This window comes from Anolis carolinensis, chromosome 2 (genome assembly GCF_035594765.1).
Source record: "Anolis carolinensis isolate JA03-04 chromosome 2, rAnoCar3.1.pri, whole genome shotgun sequence".
Classification (NCBI taxonomy): Eukaryota; Metazoa; Chordata; class Lepidosauria; order Squamata; family Dactyloidae; genus Anolis; species Anolis carolinensis.
In genome coordinates this window covers 192,871,229-192,890,912 of record NC_085842.1, presented here as the reverse complement: position 1 = coordinate 192,890,912, position 19,684 = coordinate 192,871,229, and the positions used below count along the sequence as shown (strand labels likewise).

Sequence of the window (19,684 nt, the reverse complement as noted above, 5' to 3'; positions counted from 1 at the left end):
CTTGGGTCACAGCCCCCCTTTCAGAATGTAATGAAAGGATTCCCTTCCCAGAAAAATATGCTTAAACACAAATGCACTTATTTTTCAAAATAAATAGAATGAAAATGAAGGAAAAAAGGTGGTGTTTTACATTTGGTTCGCAAAACTCGTTTGTCTTTATCGGTACTTAATTTCTTTTAAGATGCTGTAACTGAAGTGCAGGAATTACATGGTCCTCTTGGTGTTGTTTTGCTTCTATTCCCAGGAACTCTTAATGATGTAGTGATGAGGAATCCTAATTCCTATTCAAGATGTCAAATTGAAAATGGCTTCATGAGAGTTTTAGGAATGCCTAGGATAATACATCGGAGCCTCGGTGGCAAAGTGCGTTAAAGCACTGAACTGCAGACCGAAAGGTCTCAGGTTCAAGCCCCGGGAGCAGCGTGAGCGGCCGCTGTTAGCTCCAGCTCCTACTAACCTAGCAGTTCGAAAACATGCCAATGTGAGTAGATCAATAGGTACCGCTCCGGTGGAAAGGTAACAGTGCTCCATGCAGTCATACCGGCCACATGACCTTGGAGGTGTCTACGGACAGCGCCGGCTCTTCGGCTTAGAAATGGAGATGAGCACCACACCCCAGAGTCAGACATGAGTCAGGGGAAAACCTTTACCTTTACCTTAGGATAATTCATCATGATTATTTTAAAGTATTCACTATCAAAGTGCTTGAATTGACTTTTACACTTTTTAGGTGGGGAGTAAGGTTCTCTGTCCACTTAGATTACTTAGAGATAACATTTGTGAATGCACAGGTACTTTTGCTTCAATTTTTGTTATACCTTTTTCCAGGAAATGAAACAAAGCAGGTCTCTCGGAGGAGACCTCTCTAGTTTAAAAATCAGAAAAGTAGAAATTTAATTATTTTCTTCCTCCTACACAGAACAGTGGCAGCTGAAGTGAGGAAGCAGGTATCTCGAGAATATGGTAACTCTCCGCAACTTTCGAAGAAGCGTGGTGGCATTCCACAGTCGGTGAGTTCACTGGCACTGTATTGTGAGATGTCTCAATGAGAAAACATTCTAACATTTAATAAATAATATGGAATTAATAACATAGCATTGATCCATGGCAAATAAAGTAATGTCAGACTACATTATTTCTATAGCATACATGCGCCCCTATATCATCATATAGCAGGCACACTGATTTTGTCTATACTCTTGGAGGAATTATTTTTCTATATATGCTCATGTGGGAGCCCTCGGTGGCGCAGCGGGTTAAACCAATGAGCTGCTGAACTTGCTGACTGAAAGGTTGGCGGTTCGAATCCAGGGAGCAAGGTGAGCTCCCGCTGTTAGCCCCAGCTTCTGCCAACCTAGCAGTTTAAAAACATACAAATGTGAGTAGATCGATAGGTACTGCTCCAAGATAACGGTGCTCCATGCAGTCATGCCGGCCACATGGCCTTGGAGGTATCTACGGACAACACCGGCTCTTCGGCTTAGAAATGGAGATGAGCACCAACCCCCAGAGTCAGACATGACTAGACTTAATGTCAAGGGAAAACCTTTACCTAACCTTTATCTATATGCTCATGTAGAAGTTGACATCATGCATAAGTCAAAGGCAAGTTTTGGGGCCAAAATTGTGGATTTTGATATGACTCGTAGAGAAAGTCATGGTTATTCTGCAGAGAATGAAAAGGGTCAGGGGACAACTGCCCCTTGCTTTCATTGCCATTTCCCTCTTCAGCCATTCAAAAAGGCCAAAAGTGGCATCACAACAGAGAGAGCAAAACTTCCTTTTAACGTTCTCCTAGGACAGACTAAATTTCTTGACTTTTCTCACTGTACTTAGAGAAGGGAGTGGTTCCTTTTTAAATAAGAAGGTACAGAACTAAAATTGGCCCATGGATTGCTTGACCAAGGTTTTTTTTTTAGAATCTTTTATACTAAAATTTAGTCTAATGCATGAGTACATAGGGTATTAAAAGCAGAATTTTTAAAAATAGTACAAATACATTTTCTAGCAGTGATCTAGAGGATACATAATTTCTTTGACACTTTAGTTTTCAATTTGTGCTCTTAAGTGTAATTTAAATGCATCTAGAAGTATTTGGAGCCCCGGTGGCGATGTGTGTTAAAGCACTGAGCTGCTGAACTTGCAGACCGAAAGGTCGCAGGTTCAAATCCCGCTGTTAGCTCCAGCTTCTGCCAACCTAGCAGTTCGAAAACATGCCAATGTGAGTAGATCAATAGGTACCGCTCTGGCGGGAAGGTAACAGCGCTCCATGAAGTCATGCCGGCCACATGACCTTGGAGGTGTCTACGGACAACGCTGGCTCTTCGGCTTAGAAATAGAGATGAACACTAACCCCCAGAGTCAGACATGACTGGACTTAACGTCAGGGGAAAACCTTTACCTTTACCTAGAAGTATTTTAAATGATTTGCTTCTTGTTCTGTCTTCATTGAACAGAGTTCCTCCTAAGATTCATTTAAGTGCAGTAGAGTCTCACTTATCCAACCTCCGCTTGTCCAACATTCTGTATTATCAAACACAGTCTGCCTTTTAGTAGTCAAATGTTTTTGTAGTTAATGTTTTCAATACATTGTGATATTTTGGTGCTAAAATCGTAAATACAGTAGTTGCTATATAATGTTCCCGTGTACTGAACTGCTTTTTCTGTTGATTTGTTGTAAAACATGATGTTTTGGTGCTTTATTTGTAAAATCGTAACGTAATTTGAAGTTTAATAGGCTTTTCCTTAATGATTCCTTATTATCCAACATTTTCACTTATCCAATGTTCTGCCGGCCCATTTATGTTGGATAAGCAAGACTCTACTGTATTTTAAAATGATTATGTTTTTACTTGCTTAATCCTAAAAATAAGACAGTTCATTTTATGTATCTTTTTTCTATAGGAGGTTTTCTATGAGAGACTTTTGTCCTCCTTTTAGTTCTTGTATGCACCTCTACACAGCGTCTTCTTGTTTTTCTTGAGTTCACACTGAAGATTCATCTGCACTGTAGAATGAATGCAGTTTCATTAACTGCCATGACTCAATGCTATGGAATCCTCGGACTCGTAGTTTTACAAGGTCTTTAGCTTTCTATGCTGAAGAGTGGCAAATAACTGATAACTGGCAAATAGAAGGAGAAAACGTGGAGGCAGTGACAGACTTTATATTTCTAGGCGCGAAGATCACTGCAGATGCAGACTGCAGCCAGGAAATCAGAAGACGTTTACTTCTTGGGAGGAGAGCAATGGCCAATCTTGATGAAATAGTGAAGAGTAGAGACATCACACTGGCAACGAAGGTCCGCATAGTCAAAGCAATGGTATTCCCCATAGTAACTTATGGTTGCGAGAGCTGGACCATAAGGAAGGCTGAACGAAGGAAGATAGACGCTTTTGAACTTTGGTGCTGGAGGAAAATCCTGAGAGTGCCTTGGACCGCAAGAAGATCCAACCAGTCCATCATCCAGGAAATAATGCCCGGCTGCTCACTGGAGGGAAGAATATTAGAGGCAAAGTTGAAGTATTTTGGCCACATCATAAGACAGGAAAGCTTGGAAAAGATCACGATGCTGGGGAAAATGGAAGGAAAAAGGAAGAGAGGCCGACCAAGGGCGAAATGGATGGATGGTATTGTTGAAGTGAGTGGCTTGACCTTGAAGGAATTGGGGGCAGCGACGGCCAACAGGGAGCTCTGGCGTGGATTGGTCCATGAGGTCACGAAGAGTCGGAAACGACTATGCGATTGAGCAGCAGCAGCAGCGCAGCTGACGAGTGATGTGCCTCACCCAATTGCAAGTCCCTAGTATTGAGCCATGGCATTTAGTGGTGTTAAACTTCATTAAATCTACAGTGCAGGTGCACTCTAGGGGAGAAAATAACTTGTAGCTGCTTGGTGGTGGGATTGTGTACTCCAGTGACACAGGAAGTTATGTTCCTGGTAAGAGTAGTGCCAGTAGAGTTTCAGCCAGGATTTTGTTAGGGACAAGGCTAAATGTGCCAAAGCAGTGTGAGACAGCAGCAATTTGCAAGTGACACTGACAGATAAACTCTCAGAGGCACATTATCTAATTCTGACAAGAGTAGTGGCAGTTTAGCCAGTAAATGATTTTGTGTTGCACAGAAGACAGGAGTGGTAGACTGTTTCTGAACTCCTTTTGCCTCAACTACCGTATAAGGAGACAATCCAAGAGCAAATGAGAAATAGAGCAGGAAAATAAGACTTCTGTGTTTGCTGTGAACATACTGTTTGCTTCCAAATTCAGTTCAATCAATCTCCTGCTTTATGTCTTGAGTCCAGGTCAAATTCTTCTACAATGTTTGTATCTGCTCTCTTTCCAGTTACCTATGATAAGCAACATGCTCTGCTTGGCTGTGTGATCAATTCCTTTTTGAATTTCTGTATAGAAATTTCATTTTCTTCCTCATCTGCCTCTGTTTGGATCAACAATTTGGATTACAATTATATTTATTAATTTTCTATAAAATCTAGTTTATATTATTAGGCCAGATTTCACAATGGATCCACTGATTGCTTTTTCTACATCTGGTCTTTACAATTAATACCACCCATTTTCTTTGATTGCCACTTCCAGAGATATACACTGTGTAATTTCCTGTTTGACAATCTCAAGTTCCTGTTCACACCAAGTACAACTATGCCTAGTTGTTACATTTCTTGTTTTATGATTTCTAGTTCTGCCTAATTCATGCTCCTTGCACTCCATGTTCCTCCTACATACATTACATCGCTTCCGACTTTTCTTTCACTTCTGTGCATGTCAGCAGCTGAACATTCAGTTTGAATTCAACATTAGCCACAGGGTTACTGATACTTGCCCCCTCTTCTCTTCCCTGTTCACTTGTTTAGTACATTCCAGCCTAGAAGTCTCATCTTCCAGTTCTATCTCTTGATTTACCCAGGAGAGTTCATCACTGTGTTCTATAAAATACTGATAAGGGTTAGGTAAAAGCCACTACCATTGTCTCTGAGAAGATCTCATTCCAGTTGTCACCCACACCCCTCACTACTACTGCAGCCCAGTGACTGTTTGGCGTACTTAGTCTGACTTTGCAACAAAAGTCTAGATGACTGGGAGACCCTACCAATAGCGATGCTATAATCGGCATATCCTCTTGCTACACAAGAGCAGTCGGTCCAATCACCATGGAAAGATACTTACTTAGGCGATCCCTCGTGGGTTGAGGATGATGGTCCTCCATTTCTGGTGTCTTGGGGATGCATCCGTAGGTGGCTGAAGAGGCCTATTCTTGATCCTCATGTCCTCCCGCAGTGAGGATATCAGTTTCAAGTTGGAAGGTGGTCCCAGTCAGGGTTGGCTTGATGCGTCTTCCTCTTGGCACATTTCTCCCTAAAGCCCTCCATTCCTCCCTCTTCGAACTCCGCAGCACTGCTGCACACAACTGACTTCCAATTAGAGCGCTCAAGGGCCAGGGCTTCCCAGTTCTCAGTGTCTATGCCACAGTTTTTAAGGTTAGCTTTAAGCCCATCTTTAAATCTCTTTTCCTGCCCACTGACATTACGTTTCCCATTCTTGAGTTGGGAGTAGAGTAACTGCTTTGAGAGACGGTGATCAGGCATTTGAACAACGTGGCCAGTCCAGTGGAGTTGATGGCGTAGGAGCATCGCTTCAATGCTGGTGGTCTTTGCTTCTTCCAGCATGCTGGCATTTGTCCGCCTGTCTTCTCAAAAGATTTGCAGGATTTTTCTTAGGCAGCGCTGATGGAAATGCTCCAGGAGTTGGGTGTGACATCTGTAGACCGTCCATTTTTCGCAGGCATAGAGCAGGGTTGGGAGGACAATGGCTTTATAAACAAGCACCTTGGTATCTCTACGGATGTCCCGGTCATCAAACACTCTCTGCTTCATTCTGAAAAATGCTGCACTCGCAGAGCTCAGGCAGTGTTGTATTTCAGTGTCAATGTTGACTTTTGTGGAGAGGTGGCTGCCAAGGTAGCGAAAATGGTTGACATTTTCTAATGTTACACCATTAAGCTATATTCCTGGCATTGCAGAGGGATTAGCTGGTGCCTGTTGGAAGAGCACTTTGGTTTTCTCAATGTTCAGTGAGAGGACGAGCTTCTCATATGCTTCTGCAAAGGTGTTTAGAGTGGCTTGTAGGTCTTCTTCTGAATGTACACAGACTACGTTGTCATCGGCATATTGGAGTTCTATAATAGATGTTGTGGTGACCTTGGTTTTGGCTTTCAGTCTGCTGAGGTTAAAAAGCTTGCCATCTGTCCGATAGATGATTTCCACTCCGGTGGGAAGCATCCCATCAACAACGTGAAGTATCATAGCAACGAAGATGGAAAATAAGGTAGGGGCAATGACACATCCCTACTTGACACCTAAAATGGGTTACTTTGGGAGCCATTGCTGTCCAAGACTGTTGCCATCATGTCATCATGGAGGAACCGCAGGATGTTCACAAATTTGTCAGGGCACCTGATTTTTTGGATGATGGTCCAGAGAGCACTGCGATTCACTGTGTCAAATGCCTTTGCAAGGTCAATGAATGCCATGTACAGAGATTGATTTTGTTCCCTGCTTTTTTCTTGGAGCTGTCGTGCAGCGAAAATCATGCCCACTGTTCCTCTGGAGGGGCCGAAGCCTTTCTGGGATTCTGGGAGGGTGTCTTCTGAGACAGGAAGAAGGCGGTTTGCAAGGATTCTTGCGAGGATTTTCCCAACGGAGGTTAGAAGGGAGATACTACGATAGTTTCCTCAGTCTGTTCTATCCCCTTTCTTGAAAAGGGTGATGATGGTGGCATCCTTTAAGTCTGCTGGGATTTTCTCAGTCACCCACACTTTTTCAATGAGCTGGTGAAGTTGTTGTATCAGCTCAGGTCCACTGGCTTTTGTTATTTTTTTGTTGGCTGATGGCATTGCTGACTTCTTCCAAACTAGGCAGTGCTGCAAGCTCATCCCTGGTTTGTTGTTGCGGGATTTGTGAGAGGGCCTCTTCAGCCACATTGGAGCTGAAGGTTCTGGTAGTATGGAACAATAATGCCGTGTTAGGATAGTGTAGGTAGAATTAATTAAAAGGGAATGTCTGGTTTTCTATTCTCATCATTTAAATACACATATAAAGATGTACATGATACAGTAACACTAGAAATTTGAGTATTAACAGTGCAGCAAGTTGGCCATGCATATATACAGTAAAGAAGGTATGGTTGAAGGTGCTGGCTTTGTTCTAAGAGAAGTATAAAACAGATGTACCTTTTCAGAATTTTGAGCCATATTCTCACTATAGTGCAGATTGTTACTAAATGTCATCCTTTAAAAAATTATGCTCTAGTCATTTGTACAAGTTAATGGTTAGTCTGTGTGTATCTCCATTTTTACTGATCATCCACTATGGCTTGGGGACATCCTTTATCAATTAAATAGAGGCAAGATTTTTGCGCTTTGTCATTTTGCATGGGACAAGCAGTATGTCCATCTATTATTAGATATAATCTGAAGTTGATTAACTATGGTACAAAAACATCTATTAAATATGTCCAAATCAAACTGGATCTAGGTGGACTGTTTGTTTGAGGAATGTATACATCTGTTCATGGACCAACAAACAAGTCTTGACTGTCCTTTCACTATTAATTTTCTTATTCATATAGGGGAACTTTTTGAAGACATCTTCAAAGCATTTTTGTAAAGACATACAGTGTCAGCATAATAAAGTGGAACAATGTAGATTTAAGATTAAAGGAGGCTGAGATATTAGAAGTGGCAAGCAGCAAAATATGACAAAAGGGAGCAGTCAACCAAAATCAATTCCCTCGAAGGGTTTTGAAATGTACATCTGTATGACACACACTGTTAACAGAAGATAATGCTGATCTAATCTCACTATACAGCAGTCATGGGGATCTGAGATTCCCCATCTGTGCACAAACTGAACTGAGCAATTTTCTAAAAGGTGGGGAAGCTAGAAGTATGCCAGCTTTTAAAATCTTCTACCACTTCTGCTTTCTGCAGGGAATGACCTGAGAAATGGTTTCATGGGAGTTTTTGAGGTGTTCCTTCAGCCTACATCCATTCCCAATACGGGAATAGTCTTTAATTGGCGGAATGGCTAGTGGAAATGATTCTTCAGTGCGTTATTCCGGTCAGTTAAGGTTGGGAGAATTCTTCCTTTCCTTCTTGACTGCTTTCTTCTGGGCTGGAATTGAATCCCAGCCTGCCACTTAGCTCACTCCATGCAATTTGCATAACAAAAAGAAGTACAGCCAGCATAATGTCATTGCATTAGAGACATAAGTGGCATCCTCATTTATCAACCCAGATTCTCTATGCTTTATAGATGTACAGAAAGACCTGGAGAGGATCTGCTATAATTTCTGGGCTTTAGCCATAACCAGCATCTATTGTTTTAGAGGTGGAATAATCCTAATCAAAGTGCTTGGGACCAAAAGTGCTTTGGATTAGGGGCGGGGGTGGGGATAGAATACCTGTATTTGCATAGTGAGCTATCTTGGAGATGGGACCCAAGTCTAAACATGAACTTCATTCATGTTTTATTTACACTTTATACACATGGACTGAAGGTAATTTTATGCAATATTTTAAATAATGTGCAAGAAACAAAGGTTTATATACAATAAACCATCAGACAGCAAAGGTGTCACCATCTGAGCCACCCATGTGGTGACTTTTGGATTTGGGAGTATTTTGGAATTCCAGATAAGAAATACTGAAGACAGCTGGACTTCCTATTGCATAGTTTCCCAAAACAGTTGTTTGGAATCTGTGAATGCAATGCTGGAGAACAAGATAGATTTTTCCATCTCCCAGGTGTGAAAGATTTTAGAACTGTAAACTCTTTGGCTAAGGCTTGGCAACAAAAATGGAGATGCCTTTTAAAGGATGTGTGTTTTGATTCCTCAGCACCACACTCCATTATTGTAGGTTTCTCCTGCTCTCTGGGTTGTGCCAACCATCCTTTGGCCTTGGAGTCTTTCAATTGATTCCCCCCCCCCCTGACTTTTTGTTGTCCAGGGGAAGTGTCAGAATTAGACATTAAGACTCTCAGGAAGCATAGCCACCTGCTCCTTTCTTGTGCAGCCAGCAACAGTGGGACAGTTGGTACTCTGATGGTGTTGCTGTCTGGTGTTCAAGTTATGTAATCTGCCAAGTGGGAAAGAGACATGTTTGCCTTCTGCCTTTTGCCATTTGTCATGAGAACAAATGCTCTCTTTTGGGACTTTTCTAAGTGATCTGCAGCATGCACGGTGTCTCAGGAGAGGAAAAGGTCTTCCCACTGGCAGCTGTTTCATCCTGCTTTTCACTGAACAATAAAGGATCAGCAGTCTTATAACTATATTTAAGGTGACAATGGGATGGACATTGAAATAAATGACTCTCCTAGAATGCCATGTGCCTTGTTTGAGGGTAATAATTTGGTCTGTATAACCTCCTTGTCATACCTTTCCCAAATGCCTTTCTTGGGGCTACTATGAGCAAGGAATTCCCCCATAGTTATAGCGAATTTGTTGTGTTGTTGCCACTGCTGCTGTTAAGTGCCATTTTGTACTTGTAATGATCTTAAAATGACCTTTGATTTTCTTGGCAAGGTATGGTATGTTCAGAGGGAGATTGCTTTTGCCTTCCTGTGAGGCTGAGAGAGTGTGAGCTGCCTAAGGTTACCCAGGAAGTTTCCATGGACACGCAGGGATCAGAATTCTGGTCTCCCAAAAGGCATTTCTTGGCAAGATTTTCTCAGAGAGGGTTTGCCTTTGCCTTCTGCAGTCTGAGAAAATGTATCTTGCTCATGATCACCCAGTAGGTTTCCATGACATTGTGGAGATTCAAACCCTGATTTCCAGAGTCATAGTCCATTGCTAAAGCCACTAAACCATGCTGACTGATGGAGTGCTGTAATGCAAATCCAGAAGTGTTGTGTAAGATTACTGAATGACAGTTTCATCCTTACGAAGAAATCTCCATAATCTGTGTATCATATGCTACACCAGGCATGGCTTAGATCCGATTCAACTGATGCAGCTTAAGTGTGTGAGCCCCACCACATGCTCCTTTCTCATCTGCAGCCCGCCCCCCTCCCCTTGCCATCTTGATCCCCTTCCAGGTGCCTCTGACAGAAGTGGTGGAACCAGTAGACTTTGAGGAGTATCTCTCTAGCCACCTGCCGGATGCTGAGCCTGGCCCACTTCGTGACCTGGTTGAGTTTCCTAGTGATGACTTGGAGGTGATCCATGAACCCCGAGATTGTCGGACACTGGAACCAGGCGTCCCTGAAGATGGGTAAGTGGCATGATGAGTAATTATTGATCATTTTGCTTCTTCTGTTACCTGGTACTTTTTTCCTTCTTGCAACCTTTCACTCAATTGTCCAATAATTCTTCCAGGTATAAAAATCAAAGGATGTGCCAGTGTAAATCAGTTGTGATTTAAAGTGATCATATTTGAAAGTTTTCATGGCAAGACTTGTTCAGAGGAAGTTTGCCTTTGCCTTCTCCTAAGGCAGAGAGCACAACTTGCCTGAGGTCACCCACTTGTAGGGATTCAAATCCAGGTGTTCTGAAGTTGCAGGATATATTTCTCGAAGCCTATTTTGAATGACATTCTGGAGATAATATTTTGCAGGTAATACAGGTGTAGCTCACAGGTGGAAATATACTAGGATCTTGCAGTCTGAAAGTCCAAGTGGTTTCCTCCTGTAAGTCTTCTCTGTAAAATAGGTAAACTCTATTTCTTGAGGATTTTCATATCTATCCCTCCTCAGGAATCCTGTAGCAAGGCAGTAGAGAAGAAGGAAAATAGATCTTGGGGTACTCTTTGGGAACATATTAAAAGTGTCACAAAAATGATGGTCATGATCTACTGCATATTCCTTCTCTGCTTGCTCACCACTAATGCACACAAAAGAGATAAAAGAGGAGACTCTTATTTGAAGTAACACACATAATGGAGAATTAGTGAGGGAAGGTTGTGGCAAGGCACCAGATGGTCCCCTAAGTAATTTCAAAATTATACTTTTGGAGAAAGCCCAATATATTTTCAAATGGACTTTTCAATGAGTTTCAGCTAGGAGTGCTTATGTGAAGATGATGCATTAAAAACTGGAGCAGAATCAAGTTGATCTGAAATTAATATTCTGCATCTGCAGTATACTTCAGTCTTAAGGAAGAGAAATAATAAGGTTTGCTTATTTCTGTATATTATTATTATTATTATTGTATTATTATTAATATTAGCGGTATTTATATACCGCACTTCTCAACCCCGAAGGGGACTCAGGGCGGTTCACAGTGTTTGTGTATCTGTATGAAACTGGAGACCAATTGCTAAAATCCCTTTTCTGCGTGAATGTAGCTCATAGGTAGTTCATCTGTTAAGTCTGATTTCTGTACCACCCAACAGCTGAACCAATTTGGGTGGTTCACAAAACAAAAGCTGTAACATATGCTGAGTATAATCAGTATAATGAATAAAATAAAGTGATGCTAATTGTTGTGGCTATATGCAAAGTAAACCACATGAAGAATTTAAAATGCAGTAATACATTTTAAAGACTAAAAACCTCAGAGAACAAAGATATGCATTTGCAATGTAGGTATATGTGAGAAGAGATGTAATTTAGATAACCTGACCTCATTCAGTTTAAGACTCTGAAACTGAGTATCGGCCCTTTTGAACTGAACTCAGAAACAGATTGGAGGCCAGGGCATATCATTCACTGTACATTGGTATAATGTGGATAATACGATCCAATTCCAGTTAACTTTAAACTACGGTAGAGTCTCACTTATCCAAGCCTCACTTATCCAAGTTTCTGAATTATCCAAGCCATTTTTGTAGTCAATGTTTTCAATATATCGTGATATTTTGGTGCTAAATTCTTAAATACAGTAATTACAGCATAACATTACTGCGTATTGAACTGCTTTTTCTGTCAAATTTGTTGTAAAACATGATGTTTTGGTGCTTAATTTGTAAAATCATAACCTATTTTGATGTTTAATAGGCTTTTCCTTAATCCCTCCTTATTATCCAAGATATTCGCTTATCCAAGCTTCTGCCAGCCCGTTTAGCTTGTATAAGTGAGACTCTACTGTAGTTAAAGTTCCTGGACTATTTTCAAACGCAGCCCCATGCAGTGACCCAAACAGGAAGTTACTAGAATATAGATTATTGCCTCAAGGCTACCCCTGTCCAGATTGATTTGTGACCCTATTTTATCTTAAGCAAATAAAAGATACTCAAATCACCTGCATCTCCCATAGCATTACTGTGAACTGTGGAAATGTGAACTGACTGTGGTCCTTCAGAACTCTTTAACACCCTCCACAATTGGTTCTTTGCCTTCTTGTAGGGGACAGATGAACCACTCAGAGACAGAACATCTGTTTTGTCTGGATTAAGTCCCAGATCAATAAACTGAGACTTAATCCAGACAAGATGATCTTCTGGATGATAATTCATCTTCCCTCTTCAGAGAGGTACTGTTTGAGCTTATTCATCTTGGTCCAAAGAACCACTGCCTCACCTGGATTCAGGGAAAAGGAGAAATAGATCTGTCATCCACACTTTGTTGACCCAGTCACCCCAGATGATATCTCGCTCTATTTTCGTCTGGATGTTAAAAAGTATGGAGAATGCAATAGTATCCTGTTGAATCCAATAATGCAGTGATGGCGAACCCTTTGAGGAACCCCTGGTGGCGCAATGGGTTAAACCCTTGTGTCTGCAGACTGTTGACTTGAGGGTTGGATTACTGATCTGAAGGTTGCTGATTTGAATCCAACCCGGGGAGAGCACAGATGAGCTCCCTCTATCGGCTCCAGCTCCATGCGCTGACATGAGAGAAGCCTCCCACAAGGATGGTAAAAACATCAAAATATCCGGCTATCCCCCGGGCAACATACTTGCAGACGGCCAATTCTCTCATACCAGAAGCGACTTGCAGTTTCTCAGGTCACTCCTGACACCAAAAAAAAAAAAAAGGCAACCCTTTTGGAGACCGAGTACCTAAACCAGGATGGGGGCACTCAGGATGGGAAGGGGGCGGGTGAGCAAATGGGCAAGTGGAGGTAGCATGGCCAGCGAGGGGTGGTGGTAGCGTGTGTGCCAGGTGAGAGGGTGCTGCATGCCCCTTTTTGCACATGTGCCATAGGTTCACCACCACTGCCACCAATAAGTCTCCAGCTCCCCCTTGTGGACTGACTGTCCAAAAGGAAGAAGAACTACTGCAACATCTCAACCTAGAGAGTTTGTTATGCCAAAGGATCCCAAAATAGCTGAAGTTGAAAGCTTCTGAGAAGTGTGGGAAAACTGATAGGGTCAGGATTCACCCTCTCTGTCTCTCAGTTGAGAGTCATTCCAGTTTTCAGTTGAAACCTTAAACCATGATTGAAATGGATTTGTAAAATTGATTTCACCCTAGAGTGCCTAAACATTTCTGGTAACTATTTGCTAGAGCTTCTTGCACAGGGAGATGTTTGCTTATTCTGGGCACTGTACAAGTTTCTTCTACAGTCACTGTCTTTCAAAGAGGCAGGTATAACCTACGACCTATTCACCCAAAGATTAATTCACAGGTAGCTGAATTTAGCCAGGCATCCCTTTTCTATTATAAGACAAGAGGGCACTGGATTCAGAGTACAGGGACTTGATAAGGCAACTTGTCCTCATCCTCAGTCCTCAGCTGAGGGTTTTTATAGAAGAAAACTGGTAGCATTGTACCCTAGACCCCAGTTTCAAATGAACTGCATTAAACACAGTCTTAAATCATGGCATGTAAGATCAGTGTTGTATAAGTTTGATATAGTGTGATGTGAAAAAATCCATCATGACTCTGAGGGCCTGATTTCAACAGACCTTTAACTACCCAGAAAAAATTTTCTGGGATGAGAAGATGAAGTGTTAGTGAAAAAGAGCCCTCTTCCTCTGTCATAATCAGTACTGCAATGTAACCTCAATATTATGATTAAATTGTCTTTGGTTAGACTCTACAATTCAACTGCTGGTAACACAGTCCAACAACAAACAGCCAGTACTAATCTAAGCATTCTCCCTAATAGTTTACGTAAGAGGGTGATGTTTGGAGTATTGAGACAAGGGAATGTCTTCCAGACCATTTGTGTTAAACTAGTGGCTTGAGTTTTGGTCCCGAATATAGCAGACATGCCATTGCTGCCATATTGATAAAATGTAGCAGCATATTCCACTGTTTGAAGCATTAAGCTTTTGAATTGTGGTTGGGGTTGCTACATGTGCACAGCAGTGTCCCATTTTTCTATGAAGCCAAGAGTGACGGCTGACAGATGCACATCTGAAAGGAAAGGCTGCCTTGTCAGGCAGTGAAATGTCTTCTTCACTGCTATTGAAACTTAGGACAGCTCTGGATTTTGAGTCTGAATGGTACAAAGAAGGCTCGTCTTAGGAGAACCAAGTCAGTTGCTAACAGGGATCAGGTTTCCAGGATTGGGCTGTTGTGAGCTCAGTTGGAAAAGAGTGTACACATAAGAAGTTAGATGGTGTTTCCTAAAAATGTGGGGGCCAAACATGTTGAAATGTATTCAAAATTATCCTGGCATATAAGCTTGTAGAAGTTACTGACACTTTGTTGTAGTTGTCATTGTCATTTTAACAAGGCTACATATTTTGTAATCAAAACCTCTTCCCTCTTCTTTCTTCTACAGAAAACAAGACGCCCGAGTACGAGATGCTGTACAGGTTTATACAGAAAACTGGGTTATTGTCCAGAGGAAGTAAGTTTGGTAATTCTGCTATTGCAGGTTGCTTAGGAAAGGATGACACACTGTTATTGTGGTATTCGTGCTGGGGAATTTAATACAAAGAGGGAAATATTCTGAATGTGAGCTCACAGTGCACTGACGGGCATGATCGTTTGTGGGGACTAGATTCCACATCACCCCATCCTTGGGAGCGAGCAGGCCAGATAGTAGAGTAGGTCTCTCCTCTGTAGAACTCTCTGCCCTCAGCCTAGATAAGGGTGTAGAGCCCTTTGAACGTGGTAGTTAGATGGTGTTTGGATTTGTCTATCACACATTTTCCTGATTGGGACAATTAACGTTGGGTGAAGGAACTTAGCCAATACTTGAAAGAACTGTGTCTTTGAGCAATAGACAGTCCAGGCACTTGTCTTGCCCTGGTTGAGACAGCAAGTAGCAGACGAAGAAACCCAGTTGGTAGATCCACGAGACACTCCTGCAGATGCCAACTGAGTCAGCAATGGTTTTTACTCCTCCTGCACCTTGCATGATTGTTGAAGGTTGAAGGGGAGTGAAGCACAGACGGATTTGTTTTTGATGAGTGCTTAATGAAACTGCAGAGTACCAAGATGGCTTTATTGCCCATTGTCCTTCTCCCTCCTCAACTTCCTACTTGATAGGGGTGGGGGAGAATTGGTGAGAGACTCACTTTTTTTCTTTTGGGCCTTTTGTTAAAGAGCATGGGAATAATTTTCCATTGGTTAAGAGTGCACTGATGTATTTATTTTGTGGCATTGATCATTTTATGCACAGATCTGTATTTCAAGTCTTTTCAGTATGTGGGTAATTGTTGTTTTAAAAGTAGCAGAGGAGGAGGTCTTGCCCTCTGATGTTCCACCTGAATACAGCATTACCCACAGCAGGTAATAATAATAATAATAATAATAATAATAATAATAATAATAATAATAATAATAATAATAATAATAAAAACTTTATTTATACCCCGCCACCATCTCCCCAACGGGGACTCGGGGCGGCTTACATGGGGCCATGCCCAGAACCATACAATATAACAAAATATAAAACAACACATCATAACACAATTTAACAATACAATAAATAATAACATACATTACAACCCAAAATTCAGAAAAAGCGATAAAAACCAGGGCGGGTAAAGACATACCAACCTTGTTTGTTGTGAGTCTTTCAAGCTGAGTTAATTCTGTCAGACAAGATTTCTCTTGGCTTCTGCATAGCAAACATTTCAGAGCCCCACCCTGTAGCCTGTAGCTAATAGCTTGCTTTACTAAGCAGATGGGTCTTGTTGATCTCAGTATATTTTGAACCAGCTGTATTCACAATATAGATGTCATCAGAAGAAGTCATCTCCACCTAAGTGTCCATTTGAAGTTCTCTGATTTCTAGTTCACAGTTAAACGGTTAATTCTTCTCTGAGGAGCCCAGAACACACCAATAGTAGTCACTACTAATGCATAAAGCAAACACATGATTGTATCAATTATTAATAGGTTGTAATATAGTTAATTTTGGGTGGCAGGAGGACATAAGACTTGTTTTGGTCACCATATTTTTGCCACAGTGGAACAGAGACACAGAGGAAATTACTAAAGCTATAGTCATACAAGTAGATACCATTCTATCTTGAGCCACCCATAAATTCTTGGCACTTGGGCTGACTGCTTCAGAACTTGCTCCCAAAATCCACATAGGAATCAGTTACATGGTTTTGAGGCAGTTCCTAATTTTAATTATTTGTATAGAGCCTTGGTGCAGTGCAACCATGAAAATGTGACCCATTCCATTTTCTTCTTTGACTCCAATAACAACAACAACAACAACAACCTTTTATTTATTACCCGCCTCTTCTAATGTCTCGGGGGGGGGGGGGGGGGCACACAACCAATTCCATTCAAAAACATATGAACAGAAAATATATAGAATAAATTCCATAGGTTAAACGCAAAAATATAAAAAATTAACACCAAACACAGATACAGAATTGATATATAGTGGTAATAGAATGTAAGTCCAAACTCATGATTGTAACTTGACTGGGTAGGCTTGTCAGAAGAGATTGGTCATACTGCCAAGTGTAGATGAAATTAATAAGGGATCTCATGACGGGTGTCCATGGCTGCTACTAAGATGTGATTAGTAATATGCTCTGCATTTAGTCAGATAGCTCAGGTGGTTTCTTTAGCATCTCACTGGATGGCCATCTGTTGGGGGTGCTTTGAATGCGATTTTCCTGCTTCTTGGCAGGGGGTTGGGCTGGATGGCCCACGGGGTCTCTTCCAACTCTAGAACTCTAGGTTCACCAATACTGAATTCACCTCATTTACATTAAGGCATTCATAACATCCATTTAAATAAACAAACACTTGCTGACAGCCAAACCTATTTTCTGCAGGTGTATTGTTTAACTCATGATGGAAGTTTTATGAGGTTTTATGAAGCATTCACTGAAATGCTGTGGAACAAGACTACGCAAAGCAATTGTCAGTGGACTGGTGCTAGTGCACAAACCATTGGCTGTTTGTCCCTAATACGTTTCCATGGAGGGAAGAAACAGCCATAGTCAAAAGGAACAAATATGATAGCAGCGCCTTGCTCATAGGAAAAGGAAAATTGCTGTTCTGCTGCAGTAGGTAACAGGAGTATTACATTTAAAGTGCTATGTGGCACTTTTACAGTATGATTGTTGACTTAATTCTTTCAGTATTTGCATTGCTTGTTTTCTAAATCTCTATTGGCACAAATAACACACATTTATTGTTTTCCTGCCCTGATTCAGGTATCAAAGGCTGAGCACCATGTATAATGCCATCACCACTGAGAAACAAAGGGACAGACAGAAAGGGTTGCCAAGGCAGGTCTTTGAACTCGATGAAGTAGCCGAAGAGCGGAACAGTCAGGGGGATGCGGTAAGTCTGTCCTGTTGGAGCAGCAGGTGTTTTTTTTTACTCAGGAAGGGAGGAATAGCCTTTAGAATAGAGTTTATCAAACAGTATTCTTCTAGATGTTTTGGACTTCAGCTCCCACAATGCCTAGCAGCTGGTAAACTGACTGGGATTTCTGGGAGCTGACGTCCAAAACACCTGGAGGAGCACAGTTTGAGAAACACTTCTCTAGAAGAATGAACAAGACATAAATGAAGAAAATGTCCATATTGTGCCCAAAATTCCTGGCACAATGCAACTGTTCTTGTATATCAATAAAGGTTTGTTTGTCTGTCAGTATCTTTGTTATGGAAATCATCAGCAAGACAATGTCTTCCTCCAGTTCTCATTGTTAAAACATATTTGCGTGACTTTTGAAGTCTTTTTCTTTTGGAGCAAGACTTGGGATTATAAAGTGACAAAATGAAAGGAAATGTGTGTGACAGAAGGAAAATTTGTTTATCTGGATCGGCAACTAGAGATCCAATACAGCAAAATGCAGCAATATACAAAAGCTATAAAACAATGACACCTTTATCAGGCCAGCCAAAAAAGTACATCATAAAAGCTTTTTATTCTCAACTGGCATCCCCATGATACAAAGGTGTTAAAATTTAAACAGGCAGGGGGAATGACCATGTTACAGTTACAGGCCTCCATTTTGTCAAGTTTGAGTTGATGTTACCAGTTAAGGTGGTTTGGGGGCAGAGGTCGTTCTCCTCTTTGGCTGTGTGGGCTCTGGAGGACAAAGAGTTGTAAAATCCAGACAATAGACTCCATTAGCAATAGAAAAAGTAACTTCTGGTTATGTCCTCAGTGAGGCTACCTATTCCTTTTTTATGCGAAGAACAGTTTCTGTTCTGCTGTACTGTTACATCTTTGAAAAACCTAGAGCAGTGGTTCCCAACCTTTTTAAATTCATGGAACCCCTTTTAGAACCAATTTCTATGGCGGATCCCATTAGGCCTGCCCTATGTCTTACAAGTAAATGGCATTTAGAGTAGTGTTACAGGAGGAGGAAGTAAGAGAATGTAAAGTAAAGAGATATCTAAACTTCTGCGTCAATCAAAAATGTAACTTTTTCTACCGAAAATGTATCACAGTGGTTTGGGGTTCAAAGATACGAGTAGAACAAAACACAACACTTTATTAATGAACACTTAATAACTACACAACTAAACCTCACAAAGCGGCCAAACGCACAGAAAACTCACTGAAGAATCGCAATTATTGCTATGAAAATTCACTGTGAAGTGACTCCAGATCGACTAACCAGCCTCTACTTAAATGGGGCTAAGTTCTGAAAACTTTGAGCGGATTGCAGGAACTCTAAAAGGGTTGAGAATGAGCAAGAAACTTCTCAAATGTGCAGTTACAAGAAATCACAAGAAGGGTCATTAAAATGCAGCACTCAACAGACTGTGTGTGACAGGCCAGCACCCTACACAGCTTTGTCCATCTTGTGCTACAATAAGTTTGGAGCTAGTGGCAACAGAATGACCCAAGCGTCCTCTGCTAGAGGTGGCATGAAATTCAACTTGGCAAATTTCTGTTCAGAATGTATGGATCTTTCTGTGGATCTTTTGGATTGGAAATTCTGGAAGGACATATCTTTGCTAGTCTCTGCCTATTCAGTGTAGTCTATAAGGCATCAGCTGTGTTTTCTCCAGAGAACTTTCAAAAATACACAGATGTACCCTTAACAGCATGTTCTCCCTATTCTTCCCAGGATGACCTGAAACGCTGCTCTGCCTCCTTGGATGATACACCTCGAGGCAGCTGGGCTTCCAGCATTTTTGACCTGAAGAACTCTGCAGCTGACTTCTTGTTACGCTCACTTTTGGTGCGCACTGCCATCGAAGAGACTGACCGTACCAATGAAGAGCTACGCAAGAAGAACCGGCACAGTGAGGTCTTGGCATTGTACCCTGCTCCTGAGGAGGTAAGAACCCCTCTCTCCTCCCTGCCTTTTATGGAATCCTACATGATCCAGAAAATG

At 41.5% G+C, this 19,684-nt stretch overlaps 1 protein-coding gene across 8 annotated transcripts in view; it reads left to right on the top strand.

Annotated features, from left to right (window-relative positions):
* The window catches only part of dock6 (dedicator of cytokinesis 6), a 134,264-nt gene that overhangs the window by 31,034 nt on the left and 83,546 nt on the right, over positions 1 to 19,684 (top strand). For all 8 annotated transcript variants that reach the window (XR_010003179.1, XM_062971430.1, XM_062971429.1 and 5 more), the window contains exons 2-6: positions 920 to 1,010; positions 10,111 to 10,286; positions 14,687 to 14,755; positions 17,541 to 17,670; positions 19,415 to 19,627. Coding sequence is in view for 7 of the 8 variants with exons in the window: in XM_062971430.1 (XP_062827500.1) it covers positions 920 to 1,010; positions 10,111 to 10,286; positions 14,687 to 14,755; positions 17,541 to 17,670; positions 19,415 to 19,627 (679 nt within the window). In the remaining variant the exon portion in view is untranslated. The remainder of the gene's footprint in view (positions 1 to 919; positions 1,011 to 10,110; positions 10,287 to 14,686; positions 14,756 to 17,540; positions 17,671 to 19,414; positions 19,628 to 19,684) is intronic.